Source organism: Balaenoptera ricei, chromosome 10 (assembly GCF_028023285.1).
Source record: "Balaenoptera ricei isolate mBalRic1 chromosome 10, mBalRic1.hap2, whole genome shotgun sequence".
In the NCBI taxonomy this organism is placed as follows: Eukaryota; Metazoa; Chordata; class Mammalia; order Artiodactyla; family Balaenopteridae; genus Balaenoptera; species Balaenoptera ricei.
Window position 1 is genome coordinate 102805324 of NC_082648.1, and position 25255 is coordinate 102830578.

At 39.9% G+C, this 25255-nt stretch overlaps 1 protein-coding gene across 1 annotated transcript in view; it reads left to right on the plus strand.

Moving 5' to 3' along the window:
- Window positions 1–25255, plus strand: part of ATXN10 (ataxin 10) — a 155171-nt gene that overhangs the window by 41071 nt on the left and 88845 nt on the right. The window contains exons 6-9 of the mRNA XM_059937161.1: window positions 5939–6019; window positions 13865–14030; window positions 20479–20587; window positions 22350–22519. Of these exons, the coding sequence (XP_059793144.1) occupies window positions 5939–6019; window positions 13865–14030; window positions 20479–20587; window positions 22350–22519 (526 nt within the window). The remainder of the gene's footprint in view (window positions 1–5938; window positions 6020–13864; window positions 14031–20478; window positions 20588–22349; window positions 22520–25255) is intronic.

The window sequence follows — 25255 nt, forward strand, 5'->3', positions numbered from 1 at the left end:
ATAAATGGATTTTACTCCTCATTGTTTTGACCTGAAAGCAGCAGAAGAACCAGACCCTAGCTCAGGGTTTAAGTTCACCTGAACTTCTTTCCAGACAGGCTGCCGGAGCAGAAGTACCTGGGGAGCATCCCAGGAGGCACCGCAGAAGTCAGGAAACTGAGCGTTTGTTTTGATTTTTAGGTAAATGAGGAACCTTAACTAAGGCACTGAACTTCTGTGGGCCTCTTCTTCCTTATTTCTAAAATGAAAGAATTGATTTAGGTTAAAAGTTTCCAGACTTTTGAATTTCGTGTCCCATATGTTGTCTTAAAGGCATGTGGACATGGTTACAAACTCACTGGAACGGTTGGTTTGGCACAAGGACTGTTGGGTAGCGACACTGCCTGTCTTGCTGTCTGCCTGTCTGAGCTTGAATGGCAATACCTTAAGATGTCATTCTTGCCCTTTGCTCTGATGACTTTACCTTTTTAATTATATTTGGTTAAAGTGAACGAGCCAGTATTCAGTTCTGGTGACTTTTAAAGCATATGGTTTTGCATTTGACTGGTTACCTGGTGAGCACAAGCTTGACGTCATTGCCACTCAGTACTTATCTGAATAACTCAAAAGTGCAAAGGAATGCTTAGGAGATTTACCTGAAAAATGAATAGTCCATCTACACCTCTGTGGGTACTCAGAGTTTTTCCTGGGTTGATCCTGCACATCCGGGAGCTGCCTGTCTGTACTTCCCTGGTTTGGGGCCTGGCTTACACTGAGCAGTAGTGCCCAAGTGGCTTTGCTCTACCTTATTGAGGGCCCACCGTGAGGACATTGCTGAGAGCGCTGCCCGCAGTGTCACAAGAGAAGGGGCTCTGGTTTCTCTGCAAAGACTAATTGCCCTTTTCATGAGGGATCTGATTTGCTTTTATCTTGGAAAACCCGTGGATTAGAAACTATTCCTGCTTTGTGCAGGCTTCTAGGAAATTCAGAAAACATGCAGATGCTTGCTTCAAACATTAATTAATTAATTCAGTAATTACTGATGGAGTTTTTGAAGTGTACCAGGTACTGTTCATGGCACTGGAGATTCAAAATTAATAAGATGTTACGTTTGAGCGAGAGAGACAGATAATGAAGCTAAAACCCCAAATAAATGTATAACAAACGTCAGATAAATTGGAAGAAAAATACACAGAATGTGTACTAAGCTGTCCCTTAGAATGGTACTTGACTCATAGTAAACGCTGTATAGTATTAGCTAGTATTTTATTAGTAGTAATACAAACATGATTGGTACAGAAGACAGACTGGAAAAAACAAGAATCAGTGTTGGATCTTTTTTTTTTTTTTTTTTTTGGCCATGGCATGCGGGACCCCTGCAGTGGAAGTGTGGAGTCCACTTGACCGCCAGGGAATTCCCATGTTGAATCTTGATTAAGTACTCTGGTGAGGTGATGTGACGCAGAGTAACTTTGTGTGCTACTTTAAGATTTGGAGGTCAAGGAAACCTTTCCCGAGTTAGTGACATTTGAACCGAGAACTGGGTAGCCAATCATTGGTAGATCTGCGGGTAAAGGTGGAGACAGATTGGGAAGAACAGTCCCAGCAGTGAATACACAGGGTGCAGAGACCCCAAAGCAGAGGCCTCTGTCGCAGGACTAGGGAGCCCAGGGTTTGGACAGCGTAGTGGGTGAAGGGGTACCTGGAGGCCAGTGATGTGGGGCTTTGTGAACCAGGAAAAGGCGATCGATTTACTCTTTGCCATGAGAGGCGATTGGGGAGTTTTAAGCAGTATATGGAACGACCTGGTCTGTATTAGTTAGTTAGTTAGTTATACATACTTATTTATTTTTGGCTGCGTTGGGTCTTCGTTGCGGTGCGCAGGTGTCTCATTGCGGTGGCTTCTCTTGCTATGGAGCACGGGCTGTAGGCGTGTGGGCTTCAGTAGTTGTGGCGTGCGGGCTCAGCAATTGTGGCTCGCGGGCTCTAGAGCGCAGGCTCAGTATTTGTGGCGCACGGGCTTAGTTGCTCTGCAGTATGTGGGATCTTCCCTGACCAGGGCTCGAACCCACGTCCCCGGCGCTGGCAGGCAGATTCTTAACCACTGAGCCACCAGGGAAGTCCCTGGTCTGTGTTTCGAAGGCTCCCTCTGGTTGCTGCACTGAGGTTGAGCTGTGGGGAGGGGAGAGGGAAGAATGGAGGCTGGGCTGCCTGTTAGGAGGCAGTTGTAGTTGTCAGGAGGCCAGAGTGGCTTAGATGAGGGTCGTCGCAGTGGGGTGAAGAGAGATGAGTAGATTGCGTGTGCTCTGCAGGCGGAGCTGATGAGGCTTATTATGGATTCGATTTTGGGGGTGAGGTGGGAGAGAGGAAGGCAAGGGTGGGAGCTGGGTTTTTGGCTTGTTTGAGTGAGTGAGGTGGGTGGAACAGTTTGGGGTGGGACTAGGGGACATCAGGAGTTCGTTTTGACTGCGTTAAGTTTGAGGTGCCTTCTCTGCATCTGAGTGGAGCTGTCCTGTGGCCTTGTTGACACATATGTCATCCTGCATATGGGCAAGTATGATTGTAGGATAAATTCACAAGTGCAGTTACTAGAGAATGTGCTTTTATAATTTCGACAGACACTTCCAAGTTGTCCTTCATAGATGTTATACCAGTATACACTTACTTTGGCAAATTTTGAGAGTAGTACCGGGTTTCCTTTATCATTGCTAACAGAGTGCGCTATCAAAGTTTTGGATTGCCAATTCTGCCAAGGTTTAGAATAGTATCATTGTATAGTTTTATTTTGTATTTTTCTTGTTATGAGGTTGAGCATCTTTTTATATATTGAAGAGTCTAATTTTCCTTTATGTACATTCTCATTTTCTTCACCCATTTTTCTATTAGGATGACAGTCTTTTCTATATATGTAGGAATATTTTTTAAATTAGGGATATTAGTCCTTTGTATGAAATAAAATCCAAATTTTTTTCTCACTTTTTTGCCTTTTGACTTTGCTTGTGGCACTTTTCTTCATGTAAAGTTTTTTGATATTTTAGTAGATGAAATTGCTGGTCTTTTTTAATGTCTTAAGATTTTTGGTAATAGCTGTAAAGGCCTTTTCTCTACTTAGGTTTTCTTCCAGTATTGTATCATTTCAGTTTTGATGTTTTAAGTGTTTGATCTGCTTGGAATTTATCTTGGTATAAAGGTCTCAGTATGGACCTACTTTCATTTTAGCTCCAGGTAATGCTGGTGGTCACAGCGACGGCACCGTAGTGGACCCATCTTTCCTTTGTCTTTGCCCCATTCCCTGCACCCTTGACCACCCCTATGTGTGGAAAACGTTTTCAATTCAAGTTCCACTTCTTCACCACACATTCCAGCATGTAGAATAACTCTTTCCTTCACTGAGTGTGTCTCAGTCTGCTAATTAGGCCATAAGGATTTTATAAAAATATTGATCAGAATACACTTAGCATGCATTTTTTAGGGTAATTTGTTTGTTTAGGAGGAAATTCTCCAAAGTGCCTTTTATTTGCACAACCTGATTGAATTGGGTTTGTTGTTTCTTGTCTGAAAACTGTTTCATATATTTTGTCTGCTTTTGTAGTTGTTTAAGGTAGGAGGTCAATTGTTCATCTGTTATGCCTGGAATTGGAAGTGATAGTTGGAGATTTTAACACTCACTTTTTAGCCACTGATAGAAGTAGACAAGCATCAGTATAGATGTAGATGATCTCAGTAGTACTGAGATAGGTAGCCACCTTCACGTGAGTCTGGTTTATAGAACGTTGTCTCAACACTTGGAAAATTTACTTTCTTTTCAACTGTCTGCATTATGTTCACTAAGATAGACCATAGTCTGGGCTATAAAAAGTCTCAATGAATATATGAAAAGGATTGAAAACATACGGAATATGTTCCCTGACCACAATTAGCCTAGTAAACCATAGCAAGATGATGTAGAAAAATTCTAAAGTTTTGGAAATTAGCACATCTAAATAATTGATTTGTCAAAAAGGAAATCACAAGGCAAATTAGAAAATCTTTTGAACTGAAGGATAATGAAAGCATAAAATTTGTGGGATAAAGCTGAAGCAGGGTTGAGAGGGAAATTTATAGCTTTAAGTGTTTATGTCAGAAAAGTAGGTCTGAAATCAGTGACTTAAGGTTCTACTTTATGAAGATAGAGAAGAGTACAGTAAATCCTCAGTAGAAAGAAGAAAATAAAAGGACACAAGTCAATAACATGGAAAACAGAAAAACAATAGAAAAGATTAACAAAGGCAAAGTTGACTCTTTAAAAAGATCAACAAAATTGATTAAGAAAAAAGAAAGAGCACTAATGACCAGTATCACGAAAGAAGGCGTGGTTGTCACCTCAGTCTTAATAAACTCAAAGCTTGGTGAAGCTCCCTTCAACTGACAGTTCTGCAGGCTGAGGGCTGTTTACAGTAACATTCAAGGACATAAGTGTTAGGTCCTGAGTCCCTCTATAAACCCTGGTAGTATTTTATTGTTTATAATTCTCTTAGTACACTGCTCTTCTTTCCTTCAAGCAGTCTTTTCAGGTCCTTTTGTGTCACCTCTAATTTAAATGCTCTCCCTTCCCTCTGCAACTAGGGATTCACCGAACTCCTGATTCTGCTGTCCCATCCATCGCCCCTCTTCCCTGCAGCCCTCTAGTTAGATAAACTTTGTTGTTTCTGTAATTCATGATGTGTGCCTGTGTGCTGCACCTAAGACATTTTTCTCTAATTATCTCTCTATGCGTGTGTCTTTCTCCACTGTTAGAGTTTGGAATTATGGCTTGGGACCTAGCCCCTCACACACAGTATTTGGAACGTTGTGTTTTTGAATGAATGTTCTTGTGGGAAAATGTTTTGAGCTCCAAATAGGTGAATTATGGATGAGCTTTAGGATCACAGTTTTGTATACCTGGCTTGATATGCATGAATTTCTGTTGTCACTGTTTGATGACCTACCTAAATTGACGTGAAAATTGAGAATTTTGAATATTACCCATTATTGTTAGAAATATTTTACATCAGTGTTGATCACTTATTTGAAAGGTTGTGGAAGAAACAGAATATGTGTTTAGGTTTTGTGTTTATATGAAGTGACACTGTGTCGTGGTAGTTAATATGCTTCCTTTGGCTACCATACTTAAAAGGCATACTTTTATTCTGTTATTTATTAAGAAGAGATTAAATAAACCGTGTTTGTCAATATAAATGCTTTACTGTCATGCTTATTCATAACCTTGGTTATGAATAGTATATTCTTTAGTTCTTAAGTCTTCAGATGCCCTCTGGTAGATATGATTCAGAATTAATTAATAGTACTATTCAATCTTTTTAGGTGTCACAGTAGTACTTTGAAGAAATATGCTTGTAATCTTTGCCTCAAGGGTTTCCCCAAGTTGATCTCTCAGTTTCGATGAGTGCATTGCTCGACAGTGAGGATGTTTTCTTGGTAACTTGAGAGCTCCTAAGGAGTAGATGATCAAGCCAGTATTCATTACTGTGTTGTTGGCATATGTTTAAATAAAAAGTATGACATGTCTATTTCTCTGGTTAATTTTAGCACTAAGTTTCTGACTAAAACAATTTAATATGTTTTATTATACCTGAACTTGTAGCTAAATTTCATTATTGTTTAAACTATAGTGAAGTATTTTCCTTTCTCAACTTAGGTAAAAACTATAGTAGGCCCTTTCCTCCAGTTGAATAAACTTGAATCATTTCAATACATTTTTCAGAAGTAAAATCAGAGAAAAATATTTTGAGAATTTTCATTTTCTTTTAGCTGCTAATAGAAAAATAGTATGTGAACCTCTAAAACATTTGAAGATTACAGCTAATCAAAAATTCAATAAACAGTACTTTTATGTATAAGATATTCCTATAAAGTAGATAAGGCCATGTCTATTTTACTATGTTTGTAGTAACCAAACCTTTCCCTCCTTTTTTCTTAGGTTCTTGATTATTACAGACCATTTTCTGAAAAGCCCGGAATTGGTTAAAGTCATGTATGCCAAAATGAGCAATCAAGAAAGGTAACCCCAAAAACCAGTGTGGTTTTGAGTATTTAGCATTCCATATAGAGTATTCTGTACACATGACTGAAAAACTGTGTGGTTTCTTAGTTGGCACAAAATCTCTAAATACATGTTTCTGTGTCAGTAATGGTTTTAAATTGGTTGGTTAACATTACAGCTCAGCCACAATAGGCAGTGATTTACGTAGGGTTGCAGAATCCAGGTTGGCGCCATTATTCAGTAAAACCATATTAAAAAATGTTAAGAACAAAATGTTATGCTTATCCCTCGGTTTTATAAAAGTAAATCATGCAGCTGTGTATTACAGCTGTATAGGTGAAATGTGCTCATTTGTTCACATCCTGGCTGTCATGATTTGGGATACATTCTGCTAGGTTTATAGTTTTCCAGTAGACCATTTTCATTTTAGACTGAAAGAAAATCAGTACCCCTCTGTGACCTTCACTGACCGTGCAGGGGAAGAGCAGTGCCCTCTGAGCCCAGAGACCTTAGTACCTTGGCTCTGTGCTTTGTTGTCATGGTAACTCTTTATGTGACCTTAGCCAGTTCTTTCACCTTGTTTGGATTCAGTTTCTTGACATGTAAAATTAGAGGATTGAATAAAATGATTCCTAGTACTCGGTCCATTCCAAGAGTGTATGTTTTTCCTAACCTGATTGGAAATGTTGCCTTAGGAAAATAAAACTTACCCAGAAGGCACAGATCTAATGATCAAAAACCGTAAAAAATGTTAATCTTTTGATTGTAGTCACAATTTTGATAATTGCTGTGGTTTTGAAATTCTTTCTGTATATTTGGGTTCCAACAGTTAATCTTTATGCACTCCTTTGTAGTTTTGTTAAGTAGTGTTTTTTTCTTCTTTAATATCTTTAACAAAAAGGAAAAGTTTGTGCTTTTAAAGTCAGTTTAAATGCCATATTTATAAATCCAGTACCCCCTGCCACCACTGTCATATGCATACTTCTCTTGCAGAAAAAGAATTAAAATAAGTAATACGAAGCATAGTGCTATAAATTAGTAAATTGCTTTGCAGTAAGGAACGTCCGAATGCAAGGAGAATACACAGTTTAATATTCAAGTTTATATTTTCCATATTCCTATCAGATGATCTATTGTTAACTGATCCATTTCCTAACCAAATGAGGATGACAGACTAAACATTGTCCATTTTTATTTATACAGAACTTGTAGCCACGGCTTTCCTACTTCATACAAATTCCTTACTCACCTGCCGCCTCCTCCCCGTCCTCTGTTTTTCTTCCAAAGGAGAAGTGCTTTTGTTTCATCACGTCGTCTGTTACACACTGTATCATGTCACACACCTGCTTGCCATTGTATGACACTAGTGTTAGATTGTTAGCTCTGTGAGGGCCAGGATTTGGTCTTTTTTATTCTGTGGTGTCTACATTTCCTAGCCAGTGCGTGGCACGTAACAAGCGCTAAAAAAAGTTTTTGAATGAAAGCTTGTGTAGACGAATGAATTTTTCTTACTCATGAAAAGTTTTATCTAGTATATTCATTAATGTAACATCACCTACTGGATTGGAAACGTCAGAGTTATCCCCACCTCCTCCTCCACTTTCCGCTTTACACTGGTCAGTAAGCCTTACCGAGTATATCACCTTAGTATGTTGTGAATTCACTCGCTTGTTGCAGCTCTGGTTTACATGTCACCTTTGACTGGACTTTGGCTACAGCCTGTTTAAAAACTGTGATAAAATACACATAATATAGAATTTACCATCGTAACCTTTTTAAAACGTACAGTTCAGTAGTTTAGGTGTATTCACATTGTTGTGCAACCAATCTCCAGAACTTTTTCATCTTGTAAAATTGAAACTATACCCATTAAACAACTACCCGCATTTCCCCCTCCCCCAGCCCCTGGCAACCACCATTCTACTTTCTGTCTCTATGAACTTGACTCCCCTAAGTACAGTTGATCCTTGAACAATGCAGGGCTCAGAGGCACTGAACACCAGCGCAGTCAGAAACCCAAATGTAACTTACAGTCGACCTCCGCATCCGAGCGTCCTCTGTGCCCTCGGATTCAGCCAACGGCAGATCGTGTAGTACTGTAGTGCCTGTTTATTGAAAAAATTCCACATACACATGGACCCACACAGTTCAAATCCATGTTGTTCAAGGGTCAACTGTACCTCACATAAGTGGAATCACACAGTATTTGTCCTTTCATGACTGGCTTATTTCACTTAGCACAGTGTCCTTAAGGTTAGTCCATGTTATAGCACGTGTCAGAATTTCCTTCCTTCCTAAGGCTGAATAATATTCCACTGTATGTATTGACATATGTCACATTTTGCTTATCTAGTCGTCCATCGATGGACAACTGGGTTGCTTCCACCTTTCAGCTACTGTGAATAATACTGCTGTGAACAATACTGATTGTTCTAATTTTTGTTTTTCTCTTCTCCTCTGTCATCTACTGAACTGCCTGCGTGGGTCTTGCCCTGCCGTTTAGTGGCGTATATAACTTGTTACAGGATGCAGTTAGAGTCCATGGTGTGGCGTTCAAGGCCCTTTTTAAACGTAGCTTCATTTCCAGCTCCTTCTCATTCTCTCCCCCAGTCACCACACTGTAGCCACACAGAACTCCTCTCAGTTTTCCAGGCTTTCCGTTTGGCTTCATGCTTTTGCGTGTGTCCTTTTCTCTGCCCGAAATGTCCTGACTACCCTCTCTCCTTCTGGTGAATACACACTCATGCTCTGTTGGCCCTTTTCAGATACTGCCTGCTTTCTGTTGGCTCTCCTGACTTTCCCAGGCAAAGTTCTTTGCATCCTCATCTGCACGTTTATCATGATGATTTGCTTTTCTGCTAGAATATGTATTCTTCAAGGACAGAAACTGAATCTTGTGAGTTCTCTATTCTTAACACCCACCAGAATCAGTACTGGAACAGTATTGGAATGGAAAACTCTACTAATATCAAACACTTACTGAAGCCTGTCTGTAAGCTGCTGTCTCTGTTGATACTGTAGACAGCAGATGGCTCCGTCAGCCAAGAGGAGGTGGTGTGCTGCCATGGACCTCGTGGGTCTTGGCCGGTTCCGGTGGAGCTCACTGTGGGAACTGCTGAGTCTGCTTACTTGTCTTTGCTCGGCTAGGAGGAGGGGATGGGGTCTTGGCAGGAGCGCTCAGAGGTCTGCGGCAAAGTCGAGGCTGCTGGGTTCCCTGTTGACTCGTTTGGGGCAGTGACAGATAATTCTTTGTTCAGAGTGGAACGTTGACAGAATAACAGGATTGAAAAGATACGTTTTTCTCAACAGGGATGTATAACGAATTAACTTCTCCCCTTGCACCGGGAATGGTGCTACACACCATCCTGTGAGTCCCGAGTAGACAGTCAGGACATTTTCTGTGTTCTGTGGTTCAGATGAGGGACTGCACTGGAGATTTCTGGGGGGCCTTTGTGGCGTCTCAGCTGGGAACACACACCAGAGGCTCCTGAGGCAAGCCCAGGCTGTGGCCCCAACCTGCTGAATTAGAGTATCCGGTCGGGTTGGGGCTGTTAGATTTAAAACGCTGGAGGCTCAGTCAGCAAAACAAGCACTGTATTCATTAAGCACCTGCTGGCGGTCCCTGGGGCCCCAGGGTGCACAGTGCCCACCCGCCCTTAGTGGTGGGAGGGGAAGCGCCATGTGAGTTCGGAAGCTCTTTTCTTGTGCTGGTTCTCTTAGTTGTCACAGTTAGTTGACTCCTTCACCCTGGTAGTTTATTTGGGCAGATTACTTGGTGAAGATATTTTGGATACAGGGTCAAAATCAATTCACATGGTATGATTCAGCAGAAATGAGAGCCTGTGTTTATACAATTTTCTTGTCCCCCTTCCCAGCGAATTGGAGTAATATTGAATTAAACTAGCTGCTCTTGGAAACCAACTTTTGTAGTTTTCAGGTTTATAATTTGTATAGCATAGTACTTAAGAGCAGAGGCTAGTTGTGCCACTCACTACTTTGGGTAAGTTACTTTTTGGAACTCTGTTTCATCTGTAAAATGAGGATAATAATGGTAGGCACCCCCTGAAACTGTCGTGGTTACTAACTGAAATGTATATAAAGCTCTGAGTGCTGGCATGTAATCATCACTCAGTAACTGTGAGTGGCCGCTTCTGCTTCCATATTTCTGCTGTTATTACTGCTTCTCCTCTGATGATCTTGACTTTTTCCTCCAGGTAGCATCACTGTTATGTATGAAGGCAACATATAGCCATTGTCATTTAATCCTCAAAAAGACCTTGTGAAATAGGTGTTATTCTTGCCATTTAGGTATTTGCCCTGGGTTACAAAGGTAGCAGAGGTGGTATTTGAACTCTGTCTGTCTGATGCCAAATCACTGATCATTTTCCCTGTAACGCACTAACTTCTTATATCTATAATTTATGAAGGGACTAAGGAGATTAATTCAGCAACAGCTGTCTGCCTGTATCTTGGTTAGCCTGTTTTCCAGGTTAATAAAAGTTTTGGCCTTTGTGGCATGCCATTCAACAAATTATACAGGTGGAGTAGTTCAAATATAAATTCAGAATTTGTTGGAGATGTCAGTCTTTGAATTACAGATATTTTATTTCCAGAATTATAGGATATTATTTCCTGCCCTAGAACGCTCATGAAACTCCCTCTCTCATTCTTTCCCCCTCCGCCTTTGCCCTTCACTCTCATAAAAAACTTACCTGTTTCAAGATGGTGCAAGCATGGCTTTTGAAATTGTAGACTGCATCAATTTAAGCATAACTTTAAAATATGAATCTTGCTATAGAATTTTCTCCTAAAATCCTTCACGTGTACATTGCTGTCAGTTTTTTTATGAAACAGGAATCATCATTTTGAGGACAGTGTATGTAACTGTTCAATCAGAAGTGAATTAGAAGTAGAATGACAGCCAGTGATTGAGAGATAAAATTATAGAGTGACTCTGAGTTGAGTGCTGTGTCTGGTGAGCCTGAGGCAGCTCAAGTGATGATTTCTGGTTTAAAGGAAGTGAGGCTGAGGTGTAATAATTTTAGACAGCTAGTCTCTGACCTCTTTGACTGGGTTTGGTCCCCCCCCCCCCCCGGTTAAATTATTTATTTAGTTAGTTAGTTTTGGCTGCGTCAGATCTTAGTTGCAGCACGGGATCTTTTGTTGTGGCATGTGGGCTTCAGAGCACGTGGGCTCTCTAGTTGAGGCTCTTGGGCTCAGTAGTTGTGGCGCACGGGCTTAGATGCCCCGCAGCATGTGGGATCTTAGTTCCCTGACCGGGGATCAAACCCACCTCCCCCTGCATTGGAACGTGGATTCTTTACCACTGGACCACCAGGGAAGTCCCTGACTGGGTCTTTCTACTTTTGCATCCTTCACTCCTGAGTGAATAGATTTGTTAGACCACTTGTGTTCTGTTATGTTTTCAAGGAAGTATTTAGTGTGGTTCCCCCGAGACTGGAAGAAGTAAGACATTCCACATTATGTCCCATTTTCCCTGACTGCAGTACTTTTCAGTACACATATGTTTTCTGGCATAGAAGTGGGGATGACAAATGAAATGCACAATCAAAATAAATGCTTCTGAAAGAAAATTTCCTACTTGAATTATATGTCCTGTGTGTGATCCCTTTATTTTATGAGAAGGATTTTTTGTTTTGTTTTTGTTTTTCTTTTCCTTGGACGCGCTGTGTGGCTTGTGGGATCTTAGTTCTCCAACCAGGGATTGAACCCAGGCCCTCGGCATTGAAAGCGCGGAGTCCTAACCACTGGACTGCCAGGGAATTCCCGAGAAGGATAGTTTTTGATGGTGGCTAGAAGTAGAGGGAGTTGGAGAGTTAGGTGGGGATTCTGGGTGGGAGAGCCCCATATATCAGACTAAAGTTTTTGGACCCACTCCTTAACAGTGGGAGCCTGTAAAAGTTTTTATTGGCAGATGACTTAATATAAGTACGATCATTTAATGAAGTATAATTTTTTCTCAGGTAATATCCAAGCTTGGTTTGTATTTTTATATTTTAAAGATTCATTTCTGATTTTTTTTCTCCCCTTTTTTCCTTCCAAATCACTCATTCCCCATCTCCTTAGATCTCCCATCTTGTAATCACCTAACAGAGTGTAGAGGTGCATCTCCTGAGCCAGGGAGAAGTCTGAGGGAAGCACTGCCCCTGGGTGACTGTGTAAAGCAGGCAGGAAGTCTGCGTTTACCTCACCTCTTGGGGCCACCTCCCACGTCTCCCTCTGTCAGCCGGCCTCCTTGGACCCCAGGGCCTTCCTGTGGCTGCTGGACAGCCTGGGTCGCCACCACCCCGTGGCCCACCTTTTGTCCTGAGCCCTCCTGACCCCTTCGGGATCTGCTCCTTCCTCGCTCCAGCTCTGCCTGGTGTTTGGTCCTTTCCCCCAGTTACGACCTGTCTTGTTCCTCCTTCCTCTTCGCCCTGTTTTGGGAAGCAGTCCACTGGGTGCTGAACTCCCTAAAGCCAGGGATCACGACTTCTTAGACCTCGAAATAACTGCCACATTACAAGGAATATTTTTAGAGCGGACATTTGGGTTCCTCTTGAATCATACGCGCTAGGTGGCCTCTTCCTTAGCATTCCCGAGGATCGTCCTGCTCAGGGAAGGTGGAAGGCCTGGCTCTGGGCCAGAGCACCCCGTTCATCTTCAAAGATCGTATGTGAATTCGAGAAAACAATCATACCCCAAGGCTGAACTACTTGTTGTTGTTCTGTGCTCAGCCGAGGGGATTATTTGTTTGTTTTGTTTTGGGTTAATAATTTCTATAAGAAATCTGAAGTTTTAGGAGTTCTGAAAATCGCTGAGGTCTGTGGGTGATATTAACAGACTGATGATCTTTGCCAGCCTTTGGCTAAAATACAGGAAGAGTTCAGCACGTTTTATTTTCTACTTGAAGCAGTAACCAACTCTTATTTTTCTCTTAGTGAGACATGCTCCCTGCCTAATGCAAGTATATTTTCCCCCATTTGCTAAGCATTTTAGATATTTGTATCACTTCTGATATAGAAATACATGAGAATTATGCATATCAGAAAAAAATCCCAATCAGAATGTGATTTGGAGAAACATCCTACTTGATTTATGCTGGATAGGCTGTTCTGTGTATGATTTGTTTTTCCTGGGAGAAGGAAAGAGATTGTTGAATAGAAATATTTAAGTGATAATTTAAATATTGAAGTAAAAATGGCCTAAGTTTGGTCTTCAGATTTGTGTTTTTTGTAAAGTAAAATAATGAAACAAACAAAAAACCCAACCTTCACAAGTAGAATGAGTGGGTAAAGCATTTGGCCCAGGAGACAGAGATTGAATCCTGTGTTTGAATCCTGCCACGGCAGCTCAGTATGTGTGACACTGGCAAGTAAATTGATTAGCCTCACTAGGCCTTATTTCCCCCTTTGCTCTTGGGGCTGTTGACGGTATCTGCCTCATGAAGGTTTTGTGTAGATTGAATGAGGAAAGGTATGCAAAATGTTTAGCTCTGTAGTAAATAGTGAATAAATGTTAGCCCACTTAACTTTGCTATTGTTATAGCAGATGTAAATACTATAAAACGTAATTTGACAACATTTCTGAAATGTGGAATTATTCCAGTGCTGAAAGTAATGGATATAAAAAGGTGCTTGGTTCTGTAACCAAGTCACATCAAAGAAATCAAGATTTTAAAAAACAGGCAGTTGATGAAGATTAATTGTATTCACAAAAAATATGTTTTCCCTAGCTAGACATTATAAACAAGTAAGGAATTTAAAAATAAAAATATTCTCTTAAAATGGCCTCTGTAAATGTTTTTAGCGTTATACAGTTTCAGTATTGCATATTCACGTAAAAATCTTTTATGTTTTATAGGGTTACGTTGTTAGACCTTATGATAGCCAAACTAACGGGTGATGAGCCGCTGAGCAAGGATGAGATCCCCGTGTTTTTGAGCCATGCTGAGTTGATCGCGAGCACTTTTGTGGATCAGTGCAAGACTGTGCTGAGACTGACCTCTGAGCAGCACGCTGATGATGAGGTGAGAGAACAGACGGAGTTTCTGACCCAGCCGGGTCCTCTAGGGACAGAAGCTTTCACATCTATTAGAGGGGCTTCCCTGGTGGCGCAGTGGTTAAGCATCCGCCTGCCAGTGCAGGGGACACGGGTTCGAGCCCTGGTCAGGGAAGATCCCACGTGCCGCGGAGCAACTAAACCCGTGCGCCACAACTGCTGAGCCTGCACTCTAGAGCCCGCGAGCCACAACTACTGAAGCCCACGTGCCACAGCTACTGAAGCCCACGTGCCTAGAGCCTGTGCTCTGCAACAAGAGAAGCCACCGCAATAAGAAGCCCGCGCACCGCAGTGAAGAGTAGCCCCCGCTTAACGCAATTAGAGAAAGCCCGCGCGCAGCAACAAAGACCCGACGCAGCCATACATACATACATACATACATACAATTATATAAGTAACGTATCTGCTGAATGTTGGTGGGTGCACTCCCTCTCTAAAATTCCTATGTAGGGGCCTTTGGGATGTGATTAGGTCATGAGGGCCCTCATGAATGTAATTAGTGCTCTTATAAAAGACACCCCAGAAAGATTCCTTACCCCTTCCACCATGTAAGGGCACAGCAAGAAGTTGGCCATCTGAAGCCTAGAAGAGGCCCCTCCCCAGAACCCAACCACGCTGGCACCCTGATCTTGGGCTTCCAGTCTCCAGAACTGTGAGAAATAAATGTTTGTTGTTTATAAGCCACCCTGTCTATTGTATTTTGTCATAGGAGCCTGAGCTAAGACAGTATCCTTATTTTAGAACAGTTACGAAAATACAGAAAAGGGAGAACAGTGCCCTTATTCTTACCATCCAGAGTTAATGACTTAACAAAATAATAGTTAATATATTTTTCTAGGCAAATAACATCAAATACATGCATGCATACATACACACATACACAAACATATATATATGTATTAAAAATGAAATCATTCTGGGCTTCCCTGGTGGCACAGTGGTTAAGAATCCGCCTGCCAATGCAGGGGACACAGGTTTGATCCCTGGTCTGGGAAGATCCCACATGCCGCGGAGCAACTGAGCCCACGTGCCACAACTACTGAAGCCCATGCACCTAGAGCCCGTGCTCCTCAACAAGAGAAGCCACCGCAATGAGAAGCCCGTGCACCACAACAAAGGGTAACCCCCTCTCGCCACACCTAGAGAAAGCCCGTGCGCAGCAGCGAAGACCCAGTGCAGCCAAAAATAAATAAATAAAATAAATTAAAAAATGAAATCATTCTGTACCACCTATTTGTAAGTTCCTGTTTTTTCTTCTCCTGAATGTAAGTTAGTTGCATGAGGGCAAAAGTTTTGACTGTTATGTTCAAAGAACTATGTACATAGTAGGCACTTTAGTGGATATTTGCTGAGTGCACAAACAAGCAATACATAGTGAATGTCTTTTTAAAATGCCGGTGTAGCATTCTGTGTAAAGAATTTACCATAATTATTTGTCTGTAATTGGACACTTGAGTTCTTATTTCTGTTTATTATAATTAGTGCTGTAGTCTGTGTCTTTGTAGTTACGTCTTCATACATTTTAAAATTCTCCTCAAGCCTGCCCTAGATCATTTAGGTCTTTTCTTTACTAAGGAGATGGACACTAGCTTACAGTAATTCTGTTTCCCTCCTCTTTACTTCAAGAATTCTCTTTATTTTTGTCTGCTCCTTCCTTTCCTTCTGTCTTAAAGTTAGCATTGTTCTTTCTCTGGAATACTACTCAGCAGTAAAAAGAAATGCACTTCTGGTATAACAACAGAGATGAATCTCAAACATAGATTGGAAATAGACTAGAGAATACACTGCATGCGTCCATCTCTGTGAAATTCTACAGCGGGCAAAACTTATCGATTGTAACAAAGCAGATCAGCTGTCACCCGGGCTGGAAGTGGAGGGGTGGAATTGATTGTCGAGGGACATGAAGGAACGTTTTGGGTAATAGAAGTGTTATACGTAGCTGTGCACAGTGACACAACCCTACTCTTCAGATGGACATATTTTATTGCATATGAATTATATACCTCGAGTGTCGATTTCAGCGTGTTCGAAAACATCACAGAGGTTATTTCCGTGCTGATAGGAATGGTGAGTAGAGAGGTAATCACTTGGGCGCAGAGGCGGGAATAGGTGAGCAGGCTGCCCTTTGACAGGCCCGTCCACTTGCTGTCTCCAGATGGGAAGGTAGGGAAGGTGGACCCTGACCCACAGCATTTCCTGGAGGGCTGTGTGTGACACTGCGGACCTGTTAACTCCCACAGTAAATGTAGGCCGTGATTATGCTTGTTCTGCCATGTAAGGGTATTTCCTTCTTTGTGAAAATACTTTCTTCAAGGTTGCTTTGCTGTTGATTTTCTGTGCTGGATCAGAGAGGCCATGTCAGGTCTCGCGGTAAGGTCAGTATTTTAATTCTCCTTTCTGTGGTAGCAGAAAGCTTTACTTGTAGGCTGCTTCTCTTTCTGGAGATAGAGTTGCCTCTGTTTCCAGCAGGAGGAGCAGCGAGCTGTGCTTCAAGGAAGTTTCAAAAAGGAATTTTCCAGGAGACAGAAAATGAAGTACACTTAGTACTTGTTAAATCACAGATTTGAACTTTTTCAAGGCACTTATATTCAAAGTATAGATGATTTCAATATTTTACCAAGAAGTTACCTGATGTAACTTTTTATGTTTAGGAAAAGTTATATTTTTTACACTTCTTTCTTTAAAGGGGGGAGGAATTATTATGCATTAATAGATAGAAAATTGTAGATAGTTATTTTTTTTTGAAAAGCCCAAATAGTTAACTTTTTGAAAATTCACTGATCTATATACTCATGACTTGTACTTGTTAATGTATATATGGTATCCTTTAAGGTTGAAGTTTAGAAAAAAGCCATAGTAGTATTTAAGAAGGACCTGTACCTCAATATTAAATATACCATAAACCTCATAGTGTATCGGAGCTGGCCTCTACCAACCTCTGAGAGTCAGTTATTAATTAATATGCAGAAATTTGTGAGCTTGGTAGTTTGAAGTCAGCCACGGTAGAAGTGTTTATACCATTCACTGCTGAATCCACTGCCAGTTTACCAGCAAACCACTGCATTTACCCATTTGTGATATTTTTAGGACAAGACGTCCAATAAAGTTCTCATGATGCTATGACCTAAAAATCAGAATGAAAATAGATGTTTTTAATAGCATCAGTTTTTAAATTTATTTAATTGTTTGGCTTTAAAATTCTGAGGTTTTATTCGTGTGTTCCTTTATACAAATACTCTTAGGTTCTCATATTAACATACCTGTTTCTGTCCTTTGGTAAATTTTGGCGTACTATTTGTTTCCAGTTTTTGGTGTGTTTTTGTCAGCTGTAGTATGCTTATTTTTTAAGATTGAAGAGTCAGTTTAGCTTTATCTTGAGTCTCAGTCTTGTCACTTGCTGTAGTGAAACTTGCCTTTCTTATGAAATATTTTCTTTGTTGTAAGAAAAAATAATTCAAGCCAAATGCTGTGGAACAGAAGGTTAAGAACTCCTCTTTTTCACCCATCCCCCCCCCCCATCTATTTTCTACAGATATATCAGCGTATACTTTTTTCCCTCTGAAAGTTTTTTGTATATACACACCTATACATTTTGTTGCTTTTTTGAGACACAATATACTATATATTCTATCCTGGAACTTCCTTTTCATCCCCATTCTTGTTTCATCAACAATCCCACCCATTCTTATGCCAGTTGCCCCTGATTCAAAGAGGGCTCCCACATAGTTCATCAGTTAATAGTTTACATGTGTCTCTAAAAGATAAGGAGTCTTCATACATAAGTAAAATACAGTTAACACATCTGAAAACTTAATAAAATTTTAATATCAAATGAACAGTATTCAAATGTTCCCCATTGTCTAATATTCTTTTTCAAGTTTATTTCTTTGAATCAGGATATAAGGGCATACATTGCAATTGGCTGCTGTATCTTAAATCTCCTTTGACTAGGTTCCCCTTTCCTCTTCCTCCTCCTCTCTTTTTTTTCCACCTTTGCTCATTTTCTGTTGAACTGGATTGTTTCACCTGTACAGTTTCCTACAGTTTCCTTTTTGATGAGGATATCTCCATGGTGGGGTTTAACATACCCCCTCTTTTCCTTGCATTTCCTGTGAAGGATAATTCCTTCCAGAGGCTTATTCGGATTTGGGTTAGGTCTTTTTTTTTTTCCTCTTTCTAGTATATTTCATTGTTGGTGATAAGTACTTTCATCAAGAGTCATATAATGTCTGGTTGTCTCTCTTTGTAATGTTAGCAGTTGTTAATGACTATTGCCTAGATCCATTAATTCTTTTTTTTTTTTTTTTTTTTTTAATGAATAGCCCAGTTTGCTTTTTTTTTTTTTAAAGAAATTCACGTTCTTTTTTATTTTATTTTATTTTATTTTATGACTGTGTTGAGTCTTCGTTTCTGTGCGAGGGCTTTCTCTAGTTGCGGCAAGTGGGGACCACTCTTCATCGCGGTGCGCGGGCCTCTCACCATTGCGGCCTCTCTTGTTGCGGAGCACAGGCTCCAGACGCGCAGGCTCAGTAATTGTGGCTCACGGGCCCAGTTGCTCCATGGCATGTGGGATCTTCCCAGACCAGGGCTCGAACCTGTGCCCCTGCATTGGCGGGCAGATTCTCAACCACTGCGCCACCAGGGAAGCCCCCATTAATTCTTTGCAGGTTGTGAAATGGTGGTATTTGGACTCTATCATTCATTTTTCATTTTTTAGCTGGAATATTTTATAAAGAGAAACTTCTAATAAACTATTAGGTTATGCAAGGTTCATTTTGATTAAGAAAAACAGAATAACTGGTTGATCCCCCCCCCCTTTGATTACCTGTCTTCAAAGTATTGAGCTGGTTTTATGGCATCATACAAAGTTGATGAGTGAGTTGTTTAGTTTTACTTTAATTGTTATTATGAAGTCATGGCTTGTAAACCACTGGATTTGTTTTCAGTCCATTTTAGCAGTAATTCTTCCTAATGGTTTCACGTGCCATTGCTGGCCGGGGGAGCCTCTTCAAGTTGCTTCTGATTCCTTCTGACATGATCCGAGGAGACTCTGATAGCTGCCTTGCTCTCTGGTATGACAAGGTGTCCAGGGTCATCTCGTATGTGCTCTGCCCCAGACTTATAGCCAATCAGCCATTTCTTGAAGGAGAATTGGTATCCGAAGTTGACCGTCTGGGCAACTACTCATTTAATAAAAGAGGATGCAGACGCTGTGCTAAATAAGTTAATGGATTTGCTCCAGTCTTCTAAACAGACTTCTAATCTAGATATTTTCTCCTAACTTTTAAACTAGCAAGCGAAAGCTATTAAACAAAATTAAAGACACAAAAAAAATGTGTGTTTCTTGCTATTTGAGATTTCAGAATACTATATTAAAATATTATCTCCTGGGGACTTACGTGGTGGTCCAGTGGTTAAGACTTTGCGTTCCAGTGCAGGAGGTGTGGGTTCGATCCCTGGTCGGGGAGCTAAGATCCCACATGCGTCGTGGTCAAAAAACCAAAACATAGAGCATGTTGTAACAAATTCAATAAAGACTTTAAAAGTGGTCTGCATCAAAGAAATCTTTAAAAAAAAAAATACTGTCTCCTAATTGGAGAATAATAAATACACATTTAGAATTTTAAAAAGGAAATAACTTGTTTTTCTTTTGAAGAACATTATGTGAGATAATAAACGGTTAAATTTATATTATTTACCACATTTTGTCAAATAATGTGTACTATAAAAATGAAGTAAAAAAATCTGTGCAAAAGTTACATTTTAAAATTATATTTAGACTACCTAATGCCATGCAGTTGGTAGCTGGTAGTTTCTTGATCATGTACTCTATTTGATAACAAATTACTTAGTAGTTATGTGAACTAACATTTTCAAGTATCTTTTCTAAGCTACCAAGATATTGCATATAGGTTTATATTCACCCAGAAATAATCCAAGTTATTGCAGCTGAAATTCTTTCAACCACAGCATTTTACAGGATTCCTGTGGACAAGAAATTAATGTATTTCATGGGATATTTGTATCTTTAAAGTAGAACTTGCTTGCTGGGAACGCTTTAAAAAGAAAGTATTTGCATAAATGTTATGTACATAGCTAGTAATTTTGAACATTTATTCCACTGTTGGAAGGTATTTTTGCTTGAATAAGAACTTTTCTGACTCTTTGCTCCAAGAAGACACATAATGACACATAATCTTGCATTCTTGATAGCAGATGTCTGCTGTTGGTGAAAATGATTATTCCTGTACATGTTTAATACTTCTGTTTTGTTCTTGATAGTTCTGCTTCTCTGTTTAGATGTTACAAGCACTGTCTCTTGAATATTTTTTGTAATATTTCATTCTCCTACAGTTACTTAATAATAGTCAAATCATTTAGCTTGCCTTAAAAGTCATATTTTCTTTTCCTTTTAGGAGGCACTGGCTACAATTAGGCTTCTTGATGTCCTTTGTGAAATGACTGCTAATACTGACCTGCTCGGCTATCTACAGGTTTTTCCTGGCTTGCTGGAAAGAGTGATTGGTGAGTGAAATATCGCACATATTATTTTATTTATTTATTTATGTATTTATATATGTTTTATTTATTTATTTATTTGGCTGCGCCGGGTCTTTAGCTGCAGCATGCGGGATCTTTGGTTGCAGCGTGTGGGATCTTTGGTTGCAGCATGAGGGATCTTTAATTGTGGCATGCATGCGGGATCTAGTTCCTTGACCAGGGATTGAACCTGGGCCCCCTGCATTGGGAGCGTGGAGTCTTAACCGCTGGACCACCATGGAAGTCCCCATGTTATTTTTAACTAAAAAATCTTTGACTTGTCATACTGTAGTATAAGTTCAAACACAGATCCTGAATTTTCAGTGTATTAGTATATTTTTGAGATTTTTTGGAATATTTTTTCTTGAAAGGAATCACAGTGTTTTGGTAACAGCTCAGGCTTTTGCCACTTACCTGCTGTTTGTGATGCCTAATCAGCTGATGAGGATATTAATCCTGTTACACAGGGTGCCCATAGTGGGTGTTCCATCAGTAGTGGTTGTGATGGTGATGATGGAGGGGGCAGTTACGACAGTGATGGGGGGGTTATGACAGTGATGGGGTTTCGATGATGTTGGCGATTTTCATGCTCCTATAGCTTTACCAGATTTGTTAGTAAATTTTTCCAGTTACACTTATGGAACATGAAGAATATTGCTTTACCCCTAGTACTGATAATTATGTATTCTGTTCTTATGAGAAAACTGTTTTAAACAAGAAGCCATTGCTTGAAATATTCCCATCTTTGCTAAAAAGCTGTTTGCAAAATAATTCATCTACAACCTGTTCCTTGTGCTTAGCCATGCTTATGGTTGCTCTTCAGTGTTTGCTATTTTTTTCTTTAAAAAAAAGATTATACTTATTCTGGAGACCCATATGCTAAGAAAGATGAATTGGTGTCTAGATGGATAGATGAGTTAGCAGTGAGCTTTAGGAGATATTTAGAATCGCATATCAGTGTTTTATTTTGAATGCGGTGCTTCCAGTGATAATTAAAATAAGGCATCACAAACCTGAGAAACTGAATCATCGTGGGAAAAGCACGTGTTTGGAGCCAGGGCAAACATGGGTTGTCAGCCCAACTCTGCCCAATTACTTCTCTGAGCCCAATTTCTTCATTATAAAATTGGGAAAGTGACCTGCCTTTTAGTAACTTTATTGAGAGTGTTAAATGAGATAATGTGAAAACATTTAATAAAGCTTCTGGAAGATTGTCTACTTTCATAGGCTGCCTACAAGCATTTCATAGAGTATAACAATGTTAAGTTATTTCTTCTGAGGGTAGCCAAAATAGATTAATGGGGAACACATGCTGCCTTCTGATTATCTGGACAATGAGAAAAAAAGTCAACATGCTTCTTGGTTTTTGTCATATGGCTCATTTCAGATAGGTGTTGCAGGTTAGACTTAGCTGACTGTAGTTGTCACATGAGTTCCTTCATAAAGAAGTTGGAATTGGAAACCTTTTACTAGGAAAGATGGTAGAAAATTTTTAGCTAACTTTTCTTTGTGGAAAGTCCAGGTGGGGGTAATCATTTTGGCTTATCTGCAAAACTAGAGCCATGAAAAATTCTAAAGCAAAAGCAGAAGAGCCTTCTAATTGTTATTTTAAAGAAAGCTTTCGGTACTCTACCTGTATTTTATTTTAATCCATTAAAATATATTAGATTTATTTATGGGAATCTAGTACAAAACGTAAAAATAAAAATTTTTCTGTGGAAAATGAAGTTTATTGTTTTTGTCATAGAACTTTTACAAGTGATTCATGTAGCTGGCAGTGACACCATAAACATCTTCAGCACCTGTGCTTGCATAAAAGCAGACGGTGACATCTCAAATATGGCTGAGGGCTTCAAGTCTCATCTCATTCGTCTGATTGGAAATCTGTGTTACAAGAATAAAGATAACCAAGACAAGGTACGGTTCTTTCTTAGTATGTTTCATACATATGTGGCTTTATTTAGAATATAATATTTAGGATTCAGCATCTGTTCACTTTTGGGGAATGAAGCTTGAGGTGCTTAGAAAGTAGCTTGAGGTATATCTATATGCATATATTACCACAGATAAACATAATGTGTCATATTTGTTTGTATTAGGGTTTGTATTTTTGTAATTTTGCATTGTGTTTGTCCATAGTGTGTTTGAGCCAGTCTCCTTTCTTTTAAATAGTCAATGCTGTCCTAAGTCTGTGCATTTAAACACACTGTTTGTTTATATAGAGAACAGTGAATGAAAAATAGAACCTAGAAATTTTCAAACACATAGTAGACGTTTAAGAAACAGTAGTTTTTATTGACTGTTATCTTAAAAAACAAACAAACCGATGGACCTAGAGTCTGTCATACAGAGTGAAGTAAGTCAGAAAGAGAAAAACAAATACCGTATGCTAACACATATATATGGAATCTAGAAAAATGGTACTGATGAACCTAGTGGTAGGGCAGGAATAAAGATGCAGACGTTGAGAACGGACTTGAGGACATGGAGGGGGGAAGGGAAGGCTGGGACGTAGTGAGAGTAGCATTGACATATATACACTACCAAATGTAAAATAGATAGCTAGTGGGAAGCTGCTGCATAGCACAGGGACATAACTCGGTGCTTTGTGACCACCTAGAGGGGTGGGATAGGGAGGGTGGGAGCGAGGCTCAAGAGGGAGAGGATATGGGGATATGTGTATACATAGGGTTGATTCACTTTGTTGTACAGCAGAAACTAACACAACACTGTAAAGCAATTATACTCCAATAAAGATGTATAAAAAAACAAACAAAAAAACAAACCTTAACATCTGTGCCCTACATTTATGGATGATAGCATCATAAGCATTTCTTCCCGATATTTTGAAATAGACATGATGTTTAAGTATTAAATCTCTGAAAACTCAATAGACTGCCATTAGAAACCTCTTTTGTGCTGAATAGCTTAGGGGTAATTGTATAGATAATGTGGGAGGGTGATTAAAAAGAGATGGCAGGAGAATTGGACCATATGCTTCATACTGAACAAGTCTGCCTGTATTTTTCCAGAGTTTTACTTTGGGTGGCATTTGTTTTGCTTCATCAGATATTGAATATGTGTGTGGCAGGTTATATTTTTTCCAAGATGGCTGCAGAAGTACCTCACCATTCTGCATGTATTCCTGCAATGTGACTTTGCCACTCCCCCATCAGGCGTTAGATTTATTTCTCCATCCTCTTGAATCTAGATGACTAAGGCCCTGTGACTGCTTTGAATAATAAAATATGGTGGGAGTGATCCTGTACCACTTCTGGTGTAGCCCTTGACTGGTCTGGCAGATACTGTATCTGGCTTCTTAGAAGCCAGTCACCATGTAAGAAGTGCAGATCCCCTGAGATTACCAAGTCTACATGGAGAAGTCCTGGAGGATGAGATGCAGTGAGGAGAGAGAAAGGGACTAGTCAAGGAACACCAAGGAACCAGGCATGTAAGTGAGAAACCATCTTGGAACTGCTTAGGTAGTTGCTCAGCTCCTTCGTTCCAAGCTCAGTTCCTCAGTTGCCCAGCTGATGCCACATGAATCAGGGACAGCCTGCCTGGCAAAGCCCTTTCTGAATTCATGACCCACAACACTGTGAGAAAAAGTAAAAAATTGGGGAAAGAAAAAATTTTTGTAGGTTCTGCTTCTGTTAATGGCCCTGTAAGCTAACGTTGGACTGATCCTCTTGCAAATAATAATTATAAACTCTGGACAAAAGACAGCTATGTGATGAAGACACTCAAATTTGACACAGACAGATAGATTTTGGAATCGAAATGACAGTTGGAAGAATGGCATAGCAGAGAGTGTGCCAGGCAGGGCAGTTAAAACTCTGATAGAAAATCTACAGTACTTTTAGCTTAAAGAATCAAAGGACAGTTTGGAGCAATCACAGCCTTTAGAAAGTGAAAGGGGGAATCCCGGAAAGGAGGAAGTTAAGCCCCACATTCTGTGTACCAGCCACCTAAATCCCTGCTGATGCCTGAATCAGAGATGCATGGGGCAGGCTCCAAGCAGCTAAGCTAAGGATAAGATAATTATACTGAGATTTGAGCTGCCACCCTGGAGTTTACAGTTTAAGTCCAACCAAGGTAATTACCTGCTAAAACAAAAATATCAATATTCTTTAGAGGAATATAATAGAATCTAGAATTTTCCACAGCATAGCATTCACAATGTCTAAGATAACTTACAATCCAAACTTACTTGAAACACAGAAAAATATGACCCGTTATCCAGACAAAAAAGATAACGGAGATAGACTGTGTGGTGACACACATGTTGGGTTTATCAGACAAGGATTTTAAAGCAGTTGTAACTATGCTCAAGGATGTAAAAAAAACATGCTTTGGATGAATGAATAGATAGCTTATCTCAGCAGAGAAATGGAAACTATAAAAAAGAACCAAGTGGAAGTTCTAGAACTGAAAAATGCAGTATCCAAATAAAATATAAAAATTTTACTGAATGAGCTTAACAACTTGAGATGACAGAGAGTAAGTGTTCTTGGAGATAGATCAATAGAAACCATCCAGTCTAAAGAACAGAGGAGAGAAAAGGTTGAAAATGGAATGGTCATCCTAAGATGCTAAAGTTTTGGGGGAGTATGTTTTGCAGCATTTGATAACTGGAATGATTCCTACAGGACA